Source organism: Bombina bombina, chromosome 6 (assembly GCF_027579735.1).
Source record: "Bombina bombina isolate aBomBom1 chromosome 6, aBomBom1.pri, whole genome shotgun sequence".
Classification (NCBI taxonomy): domain Eukaryota; kingdom Metazoa; phylum Chordata; class Amphibia; order Anura; family Bombinatoridae; genus Bombina; species Bombina bombina.
The window spans coordinates 31,578,870-31,594,277 of NC_069504.1; the positions used below are offsets into that span (position 1 = coordinate 31,578,870).

A 15,408-nucleotide genomic window follows, 5' to 3' on the forward strand; every position below is an offset into this window, starting at 1 on the left:
ACTACACCAGTCACTCACAAGCAGTCTCTATACAACTACACCAGTCACTCACATGCAGCCTCTATACAACTACACCAGTCACTCACATGCAGCCTCTATACAACTACACCAGTCACTCACAAGCAACCTCTATACAACTACACCAGTCACTCACAAGCAGCCTCTATACAACTACACCAGTCACTCACATGCAGCCTCTATACAACTGCACCAGTCACTCACATGCACCCTCTATACAACTACACCAGTCACTCACATGCACTCTCTATGCAACTACACCAGTCACTCACATGCAGCCTCTATACAACTACACCAGTACTCACATGCACCCTCTATACAACTACACCAGTCACTCACATGCAGCCTCTATACAACTACACCAGTCACTCACAAGCAAACTCTATACAAGTACACCAGTCACTCACAAGCAGTCTCTATACAACTACACCAGTCACTCACAACCACAAGCAGCCTCTATACAACTACACCAGTCACTCACAAGCAGTCTCTATACAACTACACCAGTCACTCACAAGCAGTCTCTATACATCTACACCAGTCACTCACAAGAAGTCTCTATACAACTACACCAGTCACTCACAAGCAACCTCTATACAACTACACCAATCACTCACAAGCAAACTCTATACAAGTACACCAGTCACTAACATGCAACTTCTATACAACTACACCAGTCACTCACAAGCAGTCTCTATACAACTACACCAGTCACTCACATGCATCCTCTATACAACTACACCAATCACTCACAAGCAAACTCTATACAAGTACACCAGTAACTCACAAGCAAACTCTATACAAGTACACCAGTCACTCACAAGCAACCTCTATACAACCTCAGTATTCGGCATGTAATTCTGTGCTATACAATTAATAATTAAACGTGAAATGAAATAAGAAGTGAGCACTAATAGCTGTCCCTTCGTTATTTATTGAAAGTTCAGGGCATAGATAACGTTCTGACAGGATTGTGTACTACTGTTTGTGCGAGGCTGCACTCTACTTGTAACCTAGCTCCATTTGTTTACATCCTTTCTTTATACAAATATATTTTATATTGTGCATTTTACTATCTAACATTTAGCTCAATGTGATAATTATTAAGTAGCAGTAAATAGTTCTTATCTTAGCTGTGATCCTGCACTAAACAGGACAAAATGATTAACTTTACTTTTACCTTTAACTGTTCTCCCCTTACAGACTGTCAGACGCCTTCCTAGGATAATCGCTAGAATTATTAGTGAGATAGGAACTAGTGGCAGGGCAGCTACAATCCTGTGACGTTTGTCTGCACCACTTATTTGTGCTTCATCTGAAAGATAAATACAAACATAAATGTGTCAGTGTAGAAGAATAATGACAATAAATGATAAAAACAAAAATAAATACACAATTGATTCTACCTGGTAAATTGATATCTTCAGGCTTTTGTTGTTTATCTAGAAAGTCAGATAAATGTATAAGTATTTCTATCTAAATCCCTCTAGTCACACATCAATGTAATCCCGCTACTAATGACATTGTACTCTATATGATACATAATATTATACGACTTCACCTGTCAAAACCATAAGCAGCCTTTCTATATTCAGGCTATTCTCCTGTTCAAGCAAATAAATGTGAGAATATATTTGTAAAATTTGTTTTATCGTTAGACTAAGGCCGAGTTGACATTTATTATGTTAACGCTGAAATGTAAAGAGTAAAACGTAAGTGATGTCTTTTATTTTGCACTCAGTTCACAAACTTTTTTTAATTTTACAACTGCTCAAAGATTTCATAACGTGTTAAAGGGACAGTATGCTATAAAATTGTTTTTCCCTTAATGTGTTTCCAATTACTTTTTTTACCAGCTGCAGTGTATAAAATGTATGAGATTTGCTTTAAGTCTTATTTGTGTATATGAATGAGCTGATTTTGTGTTTTGAAGCCACAACCTAATAAAATGGGCTGAACTTGTAGGTATAATCAGTTCTCATTATTTTATCACATTGTGTACATATACCTGCTTCTTTATCTTATATCTGTCCATAAACCAATCACCAATACTTGGAGAGAACAATGGAAAATTAGCATTTTATTACCTTATCGCTTCTATAACCCACTGGGAGTGTAATTTCTTCTACTGGGTGTGAGGATGCTACAAGCTAAATAAACTATTTAAAATGCCAATATAAGGGTAATGGAAATACTAAACAATTTAATACACTCTAGCAGGTAAAGTGGATCAGTGGGAACAAATTAAAGGAGTGAACATTTTTGAGTAAACTGTCCCTTTAAACATAATTCTCCTCACATTTATATTTAAAGGGACATGAAAACCCCCAACAAAATTCATGATTCAGATAGAGAATACAGTTTTAAACAACTTTCAAATGTACTTATTTTATCTAATTTGTTTCATTCTCTTGGTATCATTTGTTGAAGGAGCAGCAATGCACTACTGGTTTCTAACTGAACAAATAGGTGAGCCAATGACAATCAGTATATAAATGCATCCACCAATCAGCAGCCAGAACCTAGGTTCTTTGCTTCTCCTGAGCTTTCCTAGATAACCCTTTCAGCAAAGGATAACAAGAGAAGGAAGCAAATTAAATAATAGAAGTAAATTGGAAAGTTGTTTAAAATTATATTCTCTATCTGAGTCATGAAAGAAAATTTTTAGGTTTCATGTCTCTTTAACTTAGTAATAATTACAGGGATATTAGCGCCTCTGTGTATGTCACTTAGTAGCACTAACAAGATGGCGTAAGGGACCTGTTATTAACTTAGTGGCAATAGACAAACACATTTATTTGTATATATGTACTAAGGTAATTATTTTACTTGTGTTCCATAGTTCATTGTTTTTATTTAACATATTTTGTTCATAAAACTAAACAGAAATAGTAATTGGCTCCTGAAAAAATTGTGATGTCATCAGTGGGCGGAGCTTTGCAGCCATTTCAAAGTGGCCAAAAACAATATTCATTTTAAAATAACTTTTTTTACTGTTCCTGCTGCATTATATAGAAAGGGGTGCAGGAGGCTATTTGCTGCTTAATCTAAGGTAAGACTCTAATATGACTAAAGTGTAGACTGTCCCTTTAATGTACTTTGCATATTAGAAGTAGGTTCTGAAAAAAGCTCTTTACTATAAAGTGAAATTAAAACCCTTTAAACATTAAAATGAAAACTGTTTTTACATAGAATATAAACTGAAATTAAAAAACACCATAACAAAAAACATGTCTCTATGGTAACAGTTTAGTAGCTCTATTGTGCACTAACATTGCTTGAGCAGAATCAGAAGAGCTTTTACTTTCGCACTCATATTACAAGTTGTAAAGTAATTTTTTATCACTTAAGCGGGGGGGTGGAGGGGGGGAGAGTGCAAAAGAGATGGAGGGGAGAGAGAGCACAAAGGGAGGGTGGAGAGAGAGCACAAAAGGGAGGGTGGAGAGAGATCACAAAAGAGAGGTGGGAGAGAGAGCACAAAAGAGAAGGGGAGAGAGAGCAAAAGAGAGGGGGAGAGAAATCACAAGAGAGGGGGAGAGAGTGCAATAGAGAGGGGGGGAGAGAGAGAGCAAAAGAGAGGGGGGAGAAAGAGAGAGCAAAAGAAAGGGGTTAGAAAGAGAGCAAAAGAGAGGGGGGAGAGAGAGAGCAAAAGAGAGGGGGAGAGAGATCAAAAGAGAGGGGGACAGAGAAAGCAAAAGAGAAGGGGGGGAGCAAGGGGTGGGACCGCTGTACTGCAAAAAATTGCCCGTGTGAACGGGCTTTAGGATTAGTATGTATATATTCATATACATATATATTTAAAACTGCTGCCCAATCTCTGTGCTACTTACCCCCTTCGTTGCACGAGGTTCTGATGCTGTCTGTGGCATTACAAAGTGGAGCACTAATATCTCTTGGCACGCTAGCAGGGGCGGTCCTGCATGGTGCACCACGTGACCGGGTGTGGTTACAATGTTTTTTTTTCCTATTTCCTGACTGTGCAGTTTACAGGAGACGAGGCGGTTTCTCTGTGGGGCCTGGGTCATAGGAGGTGGTGAGTGCCCCAGCCATTGGGGGTATAAAGGTGCCATTTATCTTTTTATCTTACAAGCGCAAGCTATGGAGGACTCTGATACATTAGAGGATACTCCCTCTTTACCTAGTCTAATACCTGTTTATATTGTGGGGAGGCCACGGTATACCAGCCTGCTCATTTATGTTCCACATACCTTGATAAACTAATTATATCTAAGAAAGCCAAGATGTTTAGTACCACTGAGCCATCCACCTCTGAGGAGTCTCCATCCCGTGAGGTGCGTTCCCTGCAATCATCTCCTATTACACATGCATCTTCCCATTGCACTGATAATCTTCCTTCGGGAGGGGCCCTCTTACCGCCAGACTTTACTGAACAGCTACAAATGGCAGTGTCGGCGGCTTTCAGTATTTTACCTCGCCCTGCTAAGCGCAAGCGAAAGGTCAAATATTGCTATCCTTCCCAGATGTCATCTACCAACTTGTTGGATTTATCTGATTCAAGATTATCCGCTGATGACGACGCCTCTGATACTTCAGAGGATGCTCTTTCTGGGTCGGAATCTGCTTCCTCTAAGCCTCTGGCTGCGGAGGAACCTGACTTTAGATTTAGGATCGCACACTTATGCTTTCTGTTAAAGGAAGTTTTGGCTACCTTAGAGGTTCTAGAATCTAAATTACCGAAGGAACCTTCTATTCCTAAACTTGATAAGGTCTATGAGGACAGGGTGGTTCCACAGCCTTTCCCGGTTCCCGTAGATGGCTAGTATTATTTAGAATGAATGGGAGAGACTTGGTTCTTCTTTTCCCCTTCTTCCTTTAAGACATTGTTCCTGGTTCCGGACTCTCAATTGGAGTTGTGTCATTTCGTCCCTAAGGGGAATGGTGCTATCTCCATGCTTGCTAAGTGCACTATTATCCCGCTTGAGGATAGTTTTTCATTTAAGGAGTCCATGGATAAGAAGCTAGAAACTCTGTTAAGAAAGATTTTTCAGCACGTGGGATATTTGTTTCAACCGGCAGCGGTGGTTGCTGCTGTGGCTGGAGCCTCTACCTATTGGTGCGACTCTTTATCCGAAATGATCGAGGTGGAAGGTCCCCTTGACGCGATCCAGGAAATAATTAAGGCCTTGAGGGTAGCTAATTCTTTTATCTGTGATGCAAATATGCGGATTATTCACCTGAATGCCAAGACATCATGTTTTTCTGTACTAGCCCGTAGGGCACTCTGGCTGAAGTCTTGGTCTGTGGACATGACTTCAAAATCTAGATTACTTTCCCTTCCATTTAAGGGGAAGATTCTTTTTGGTCCATGCCTGGACTCAATCATATCCACGGTCACTGGTTGCAAAGGTTCCTTTTTATCGCAGGATAAGAAGAATAAACCTAAAGGACAAGGTTTTAAGTTTTGTCCCTTTCGTTTGGATAATTCCCAATGCCAGCAGCCCTCCACGAAGCCTGAACAGTCCAAGGGAACTTGGAAACCATCTCAGTCTTGGAATAAATCCAAGCAGAACAAGAAGCCTGCCAAATCAAAATCATCATGAAGGGGCGGCCCCCGATCCATCACTGGATCATGTTGGGGGCAGACTATCTCTCTTTTTGGAGGCTTGGCCTGGGGACGTGCAAGACCCTTGGGTTCTGGAGGTAATCGCTTAGGGATACAAGATAGGTTTCAAATCTCATCCACCCAGTGGCAGATTCCTCTTATCAAACCTGTCTCCCAAAGAAGGAGGGTACGTTTCGCCCAATTCTGGACCTAAAGTACTTAAAGGGACAGTCTACACCAGAATTGTTATTGTTTTAAAAGATAGATAATCCCTTGTTTACCCATTCCCTAGTTTTGCATAACCAACACAGTTATATTCATATATTTTTTACCTCTGTGATTATCTTGTATCCAAGCCTCTGCAGACTGCCCCTTTATTTGTTCTTTTGACAGACTTGCAGTTTAGCCAATCAGTGATGGCTCCCAGGTAAATTCACGTGCACGAGCACAGTGTTATCTATATGAAAAACATGAACTAACTCCCTCTAGTGGTGAAAAACCTGTTAAAATGCATTCTTAAGAGGCGGCCTTCAAGGTCTAAGAAATTAGCATTTGAACCTCCTAAATTAAGCTTTCAACTAAGAATACCAAGAGAACAAAGAAAAATTGGTGATAAAAATAAATTGGAAAATTGTTTAAAATTACATGCTTTATCTGAATCATGAAAGTTTTTTTTGGACTAGACTGTCCCTTTAAACAAGTTCCTGTCAAGATGGAAATGATGAGGTCCATTCTGCCCTTTGTTCAAGAAGGACAAATCATGACCACGATAGACTTGAAGGATGCTTACCTTCATGTTCCAATACACAAGGATCACTTCAAGCTCCTAAGATTCACGTTCCTGGACCAGCACTTCCAGTTTGTAGAACTTCCATTTGGTCTAGCTACTGCCCCAAGAGTATTTGCGAAGGTTCCGAGAGCAGTGCTCGCAGTGGTGAGAACCAGAGGTATAGCAGTAGCGCCATACTTAGACGACATCCTGGTTCAGGCTCCCATCCTGTCGGCTGGCAGAGGACCATTCAAAAGCTCTTCTACTTCTTATTCGATCTCATGGATGGAGGATAAACTTAGAAAAGAGTTCTCTTGTTCCCAGTACCAGGGTGGAATTCCTGGGTATGATAATAGACTCCATATCCATGAGGATATTTCTCACAGACCAAAGACTTTACAAAATAACTTCTAATTGTCTTGCCCTACAGACTTGCTTAAGGCCCTCTGTGGCCCGATGTATGGAGGTAATTGGGCTCATGATGTCCAGCATAGACATCATCCCATTCACAAGATTCCATCTCAGACCTCTTCAGCTTTGCATGCTGAGTAAGTAGAACGGCGACCACTTGGATCTGTCTCAACAGATTTCTCTGGACAACCAGTCAAGAGAATCACACTCTTGGTGGCTCTGTCCAGATCACCTGTCCCAAGGGACATCCTTCTTGACACAATCCTGGGAGATTGTGACTATGGACGCAAGTCTCTCCGGATGGGGAGCTGTTTGGGGTGCCAGGAAAGCACAGGGCCTGTGGACTCGAGAGAAATCTTTCCTCCCAATCAACATTTTGGAACTTTGAGAGATCTTCAATGCTCTGAAGGCTTGGGCTCTTCTGAGTTTGTCCCAGTTTATCAGATTCCAATCAGACAGCATAACCTCGGTGGCTTACATCAACCATCTGGGGGGAACGAGGAGCTCCCTAGCAATGAAGGAAGTATCTTGGATTCTGGAAAGGGCAGGGGGCCCACAACTGCTCACTGTCAGTGATCCACATTCCGGGTGTGGACAACTGGGAAGCGGATTTCTTCAGCAGACAATCCTTTCATCCAGGGGAATGGTCTCTCCATCCTGAGGTGTTTTTGGAGATTTGCAGCTGATGGGGGATGCCAGAGATAGATCTCATGGCGTCCTGGCTCAATACCAAGCTACCCAGATATGGGTCGCGGTCCAGGAATCCTCAGACAGAGCTAATAGATGCATTAGCAGTGCCTTGGAGGTTCAATCTAGTTTACATTTTTCCACTGTTACCACTTCTTCCTTGAGTAGTGGCCCACATCAAGCAGGAGCAAGCTTCGGCAATACTAATTGCTCCATTGTGGCCGCGAAAGACGGGGTTCGTGGACCTGGTGGGGATGTCTTTATCTCCTCCATGGAGGTTACCTTGTTGCAGGGATCTGCTGGAACAGGGTCCTTTTGTTCATCAAAATCTAGATTCTCTGAGGCTGACTGCATGGTGATTGAACACTTAGTCCTAGTTAAGAGAGGTTTTTCTGAGAGAGTGATTGATACTCTCATTGAAGCTTGAAAGCTGGTCACTCATCGCATCTATCATAAGGTGTGGAGGACCTACTTATTTTGGTGTGAAGTGCGTGGATTCCCCTGGCATAAGGTCAAGGTTTCCAGGATTCTTTCCTTTCTCCAGGATGGTCTGGAGAAGGGCCCTGCTGCTAGCTCCCTGAAGGGACAGATTTCAGCTCTGATTTATTACACAAGGGGCTCGCTGAGCTTCCTGATGTTCAATCTTTTGTTCAGGCTCTGGAATAAGGTCTGTGTTTAGATCTTCTGCTTCTCCTTGGAGTTTAAATCTAGTTCTTAATGTTTTGCAGAGGTCTCTGTTTGAGCGTATGCATGTGGTTGACATCAAATTACTGATTGGAAGGTCATTTTTCTACTGGCTATTGCTTCAGCACGCAGAGTCTCTGAGATGGCTGCCCTGCAATGTGAGCCTCCTTACCTAGCTTTTCATGCTGATAAGGCTGTTCTTCATACTGGGTTAGGTTTTCTCCCTAAGGTCGTTTCTGATCAATAAGGAGATTGTAGTTCCTTCCGTGTGTCCTAATCCTTCTTCTTCTTCGAAAGAACGGTTACTGCATAATTTGGATGTGGTTCGGGCTTTAAAGTTCTATCTTCAAGCTATGAAGAAATTTAGACAAACTTCTTCTTTGTTTGTTGTCTATTCTGGGAAGCGTAGAGGGTAGAAGGCCTCTTCCACTTCCTTATCTTTTTGGTTGAGGAGTCTTATTCGCTTAGCTTATGAGACAGCGGGACACAAGCCTCCTCAAAGGATTAAGGCTCATTTTTATTCAAGAGACATTTTAAAATGTTGCAATGCAACTATATTATAAAACCTTTAAAAATTGCTTTATTCTTCAGTTAACCAACACATTGCAATTGAACTTGTGCCTTAGTGTAACTGTCTAATTTAAAATTGAATTTTATTTTAAAATGACCTGCAGAAATATTTTCACTAAAAAAATCTCATCGCAGAAAGTGAAGAAAAGTTCTGCCTCTGGGGTTATTATATAATTTATGTATGTGTCCGTATCTCTTAAAACAAGTTAGTTTAACCTCCTGTTTGCTGGTACAACTGAATTACTGTGTCACAAAATGATGTAGGTCTAAAAAGTGTGTCACCAACATGAAAAGTTTGGAAAGCTCTGGCTTAGGAGCTGTTAATACGAGTCTGGATGGTTTTGCAGAAAGACTCTCCCTGCATCTCCAGACCCTAACCTTCGTCAATCCTCTCACTGAGAGGCTGACAAGACTACTTAAAACTCCAGTCCCTTACCGAAGGGTACTACCCTCCATAAGGAACTACTCCGTATCTTCTGAAACTTCTCTGCCATCCTCCTGTATCGAAAGGCAAAGAATGACTGGGATAAGAGGGAAGTGGGGGAGGTATTTAAGCCTTTGGCTGGGGTGTCTTTGCCCCCTCCCGGTGGCCAGGTTCTGTATTTCCCACAAGTAAGAAATTAAGTTGTGGACTCTCCTCATATTAAGAAGGAAATACCATTGTTATTTAATCTTTTTAATCTGGTGCATTAGAGGTATTCAATACATGTGTGTGTGATGTATAATTTATATGTGTTATAATGCAATTATTCATTAAACATTTTTTATGCCAAATATAAATATTTCATACTGTTAATCTTGTAAAAAAAAATTTTTTTACAACAAACATGTAAATGTTTTATAAAAAAATGTATAATGAACAATTTTACAGCATAATGTACATAAATTAAATCTCATGTACGTTGCTTTTGTCCTTTTACACTGTGCAATGGTATCAGTATCAGTGTAAACACTTGTATTATAAGGAATATTCATGCTATAGCTCATTGTATTAGCATTTTTTTTGTATAAGGTGCATTTGTAGATTTCTGGTAACTTTGTAAGTTTTACTTTTATCTCTGGCATTGTGCACTCGAGCGATACTAACTCTTGAGTCAGAAAACTTTACTTTCCTCTTGTAATACGAGTGCACAAATTCTTCTGTTATGGATTTAACTCAAGCACAATTTACACTAGAGATCTCCTGCAAAATACTGCTCCACTAATAAACTAGGCCAATATCTGAAATATTGTAATTAAACCCTAGGATGACAATTTATTAAAGTGAGGACGGACATGATACGATGTAGCGTATCATGTCCGCCGCACATCAATAAATACCGACAGCATACGCTGACAACATTTATCATTGAACAAGCAGTTCTTATGAACTGCTTATGCAATGCCGCCCCCTGCAGATTCGCGGCCAATCGGCCGCTAGCAGGGGATGTCAATCAGCCAGATTGTATAGGATCTGGCAGATTGATGTCCACAGCCTCAGAGCAGGCGGACAATGGAGCAGTAGTCTTTAGACCGCTGCTTCATAACTACTGTTTCGGAACTTGATAATCTGGCCCCTAGGGATAGATTCCAAGTGGAGCACAAAAAACTAGCAATTTTGTGGGTTAACATCATTCTTCAGCAAACAATAGCACTTTGTTTTTGTTTTTTGTAGCTTTAGTAAGTCCAAAGTTTTTTTTAACATGAGTCTAAAGCACACTGGCATCTGCATGTCACATATTGTGCGTGCACTATAATGAGTGCAAGGAGTATAATTTATATATATAATGCATATTCATAAACAAACAAGTGTTTTATGCTATCCTGTCTAAATAGCAGTTAAAAATGTGTTTTAATGGAAATATAAGTGCAGAGCGCCTCAATTAGGGCTGGTGAGAGGGGGAACCCTTGTGGGAGTTATAAGTGCTTCTAGTTAGTGTTCTGATTGTAAGACTGATGACCTGAGATCCCAGTATAAAATCAAGACTTTATATATTTCTGTAGGTTAAAACATGGATAAATCAAATGCAATAATGGTAAAGGTTAAAAACACAGAGTATATAAAATTGTGGATCCACAATGTACAAATATACAAAATTAAAACAATATGTTCATGGCAATCTGTTTGTTGTGATGCCTGATGGTATGGGCCGTTAGAACGGTGTCTGTGGATCGTGTAGAGTACGGTACCTTGGTTGTGAATTCTGAATTTGGGTTGGATAATGTAGTGAGGGGTGACCCTCAGTGCTGGTTTAGATAGTGTTGTGGTATCTGTGGTGGTGTGGGTATAATCGTGATGTGAACCATAATTGGTTACACAGTGGTTGATTATTTAAGTATTTAGCAAAAATAATATTGTAGCATACAATAATACATGAATAAATTGTTTGGAGACCCTTGATGAGCTTTGTAGAAGAATATAGTATAATAATAATGGTGTCCTACAATAGTGTGACAACTGTGATGGTGAGGGTGATTTGCAAACAATTAGCCAAAAAATTGTAAACAAAAATGGTTTGTAACTTAAATTGTCCAGTGAGAATAAGTAAAAATAAAGTAAATGTGAAAAAATGCAAAAAATGAAAAGTAGAATTTTTTTAAAAAATTCTTGTGTACACAAAAGGGTTGTAATCCAATAATTTGCTGTTGAAGTTTATGAAAATACAGTTAGATAAAAATTGACTTTATTTCTTGATGGTGAGGATCCCAGTCGAATCCTGGTGGTGAGAATCACTGTGTAGGTTCTCAGGCGTCACCCAGAGGTGAATGTAAGGATCCCTTGGTGAAGAGAAACTTCTTGTTCCTGCCAGTTTTGTGTCTCAAAGTCCTAAAACATAAATTCTAATAGTGTAATTTGTATTAGAAAAGGTTTGGAAATTGAAAATATGCTTACCAGCTCCTTGGTCAACGCGTTTCAGCCTTATCTAGGCCTTTTTCAAGACTGGTGTCTGTATGTGGCTGGTATCTATTTATAGTGATCTGTTGCCCTATTTTAGGTCAATGTGGGCGTGTGTTAAAACCGGAAGTGATTGCTATGTAAGATACGGATTTTGATCCATAATTGTTTTAATGTTTTTATTTTCTCAATCTGAATGTGCACCTCTTTGGTGGTAATGATCTGTTAGAGTGATTCCTAATATTGTTTATAATGTTCACTTATTTGTTCTATGAGGAAAATATTGTTATGTGGTACATCTCATTGGTTGTGATGTCACATCCTGTTAAGTGATTGACAGTACATTGTTTATCTTAGCGTTTGTGCTGTGAACATCCATTGTGTTCCTTAATCATTATCTTGCTGTTATTTAGACTGTTCGTGCAAATAAATAATATCTGATGTTTGGTGGTTTATATAGTATTGCTGATCTTACTTTCAGCTAGATTACGAGTTTTGCGGTAAGAGCTGCTCGGTACTAACTTGCAAGTTATTGTCACCGCTCATCTCCCTACAGCGCTGGTATTACAGGTTTGCAAAAACCCAGCGTTAACAGGCAATATTGCAGTGTAAAGCAAATTTGAGCACCATACTACAATCCAATACCAGCGCTGCGGTGAGCTGCGGTGAGCTGGTTTTATGTGCTCGTGCACGATTTCCCCATAGACGTCAATGGGGAGAGCCGGCTGAAAAAAAGCCTAACACCTGCAATAAAGGAGCGTAAAGCTCCGTAACGCAGCCCCATTGATTCCTATGGGGAAACAAAATTTATGTTTACACCTAACACCATAAAATAAACCATAAGTCTAAACACCCCTAATCTGCCACCCCTAACACCGCCGCCACCTACATTATACTTTTTAACCCCTAATCTGCCGCCCCCAATGTCGCCGCCACCCACCTACACTTATTAACCCCTAATCTGCCAACCCTGAAACCGCCGCCACCTACATTATACTTATTAACCCCTAATCTGCCGCCCCCAATGTCGCCGCCACCCACCTACACTTATTAACCCTTAATCTGCCACCCCAAATGTCGCCGCCACCTACATTACACTTATTAACCCCTAATCTGCTGCCCCTGACACCGCCGCCACCTACCTACCTACCTTTATTAACCCCTAATCGTCCGCCCCCAACGTCGCTGCCACTATACTAAAGTTATTAACCCCTAACCCTAAGTCTAACCCTAACCCTAACACCACTAACTTTAATGTAATTAAAATAAATCTAAATAAAACCTACTATTAATAACTAAATCATTCCTATTTAAAACTAAATACTTACCTGTAAAATAAACCCTAAGCTAGCTACAATATAACTTATAGTTATATTAGCTGTGAAATAAAAATAAAACCTAAGTTTGTATTTATTTTAACTAGGTAGAATAGTTACTAAATAGTTATTAACTATTTACTAACTACCTAGATAAAATAAATACAAATTTACCTGCAAAATAAAACCTAACCTGTCTTACACTAACACCTAACCTTACACTACAATTAAATAAATTACATTAATTAAATACAATTAACTAAATTACAAAAAAAAAAATGTAATAACCCCTAATCCACCGCTCCGGACATTGCCGCCACTATAATAAACATATTAACCCCAAAACTGCCGCACTCCCGCATCACAAACACTAGTTAAATATTATTAACCCCTAATCTGCTGTCCCTAACATCGCCGCAACCCACATTACTGTAATTAACCCCTAATCTGCTGCCCCTAATGTCGCCGCCACTATACTAAAGTTATAAACCCCTAAACCTAACCTTAAGTCTAACCCTAACACCCCTTACTTAAATATAATTAAAATAAATCTAAATAAAAATTACTGTCATTAACTAAATAATTCCTATTTAAAACTAAATACCTGTAAAATAAACCCTAAGCTAGCTACAATATAACTAATAGTTATATTGTAGCTATCTTAGGTTTTATTTTTATTTCACAGGCAAGTTTGTATTTATTTTATCTAGTTAGTAAATAGTTATTAACTATTTACTAACTACCTAGATAAAATAAATACAAATTTACCTGCAAAATAAAACCTAACCTGTCTTACACTAACACCTAACCTTACACTACAATTAAATAAATTACATTAATTAAATACAATTAACTAAATTACAAAAAACAAAACAAAACACTAAATTACACAAAATAAAAAAGAAATGATCAAATATTTAAACTAATTACACCTAATCTAATAGCCCTATCAAAATAAAAACGCCCCCCCCCCCCAAATTAAAAAAAAACCCAGCCTAAACTAAACTATCAATAGCCCTTAAAATGGCCTTTTGTGGGGCATTGCCCCAAAGAAATCAACTCTTTTACCTGTAAAAAAAAAATACAAGCAACCCCCCAACAGTAAAACCCACCACCAACACAACCAAACCCCCCAAATAAAATCCTAACTAAAAAAAACTAAACTCCCCATTGCGCTGAAAATGACATTTGTATGGGCATTGCCCTTAAAAGGGCATTTAGCTCTTTTTCCGCCCAAACCCTAAGCTAAAAATGAAACCCACCCAATAAACCCTTAAAAAAACCTAACACTAACCCCCGAAAAACCACTTACAGTTTTTGTAAGTGGATCTTCGGGGGTTAGTGTTAGGTTTTTTTAAAGGGTTTATTGGGTGGGTTTTAATTTTAGATTAGGGTTTGGGTGGAAAAAGAGCTAAATGCCCTTTTAAGGGCAATGCCCATCCAAATGCCCTTTTCAGGGCAATGGGGAGCTTATTTTTTTTTAGTTAGGATTTTATTTGGAGGGTTGGTTGTGTGGGTGGTGGGTTTTACTGTTGGTGGGGGTTGTTTGTATTTTTTTTTTACAGGTAAAAGAGTTGATTTCTTTGGGGCAATGCCCCGCAAAAGGCCCTTTTAAGGGCTATTGGTAGTTTAGGCTAGGTTTTTTTTTTTATTTGGGGGGCTTTTAGATTAGGTGTAATTAGTTTAAATATCTGATAATTTCTTTTTTATTTTGTGTAATTTAGTGTTTGTTTTGTTTTTGTAATTTAGTTAATTGTATTTAATTGATGTAATTTATTTAATTGTAGTGTAAGGTTAGGTGTTAATGTAAGACAGGTTAGGTTTTATTTTACAGGTAATTTTTTATTTATTTTAGCTAGGTAGTTAGTAAATAGTTAATAACTATTTACTAACTAGATAAAATAAATACAAACTTGCCTGTGAAATAAAAATAAAACCTAAGATAGCTACAATATAACTATTAGTTATATTGTAGCTAGCTTAGGGTTTATTTTACAGGTATTTAGTTTTAAATAGGAATTATTTAGTTAATGACAGTAATTTTTATTTAGATTTATTTTAATTATATTTAAGTAAGGGGTGTTAGGGTTAGACTTAAGGTTAGGTTTAGGGGTTTATAACTTTAGTATAGTGGCGGCGACATTAGGGGCAGCAGATTAGGGGTTAATTACAGTAATGTGGGTTGCGGCGATGTTAGGGACAGCAGATTAGGGGTTAATAATATTTAACTAGTGTTTGTGATGCGGGAGTGCGGCAGTTTTGGGGTTAATATGTTTATTATAGTGGCGGCAATGTCCGGAGCGGTGGATTAGGGGTTATTACATTTATTATAGTGGCGGAGATGTGGGAGGGCCTCGGTTTAGGGGTTAATAGATAGTGTATGGGTGTTAGTGTACTTTTTAGCACTTTAGTTATGAGTTTTATGTTACAGCTTTGTGGAGCAAAACACATAACTACTGACTTTCAGTTTACGGAATGGATCTTGTAGTTATAGGCTGTACCGCTCACTTTTTGG

The 15,408-nt window shown here is 39.0% G+C and overlaps 1 protein-coding gene across 3 annotated transcripts in view; it reads right to left on the reverse strand.

Annotated features, from left to right (window-relative positions):
* Window positions 1-15,408, reverse strand: part of LOC128662555 (uncharacterized) — a 204,142-nt gene that overhangs the window by 119,406 nt on the left and 69,328 nt on the right. For 2 of the 3 annotated variants that reach the window (XM_053716347.1, XM_053716349.1), the window contains exons 4-5: window positions 1,425-1,460; window positions 1,199-1,333 (exon numbers count right to left, since the gene is read on the reverse strand). In XM_053716347.1, the coding sequence (XP_053572322.1) occupies window positions 1,199-1,333; window positions 1,425-1,460 (171 nt within the window). The remainder of the gene's footprint in view (window positions 1-1,198; window positions 1,334-1,424; window positions 1,461-15,408) is intronic. The other variant, XM_053716348.1, reaches the window with a different exon arrangement.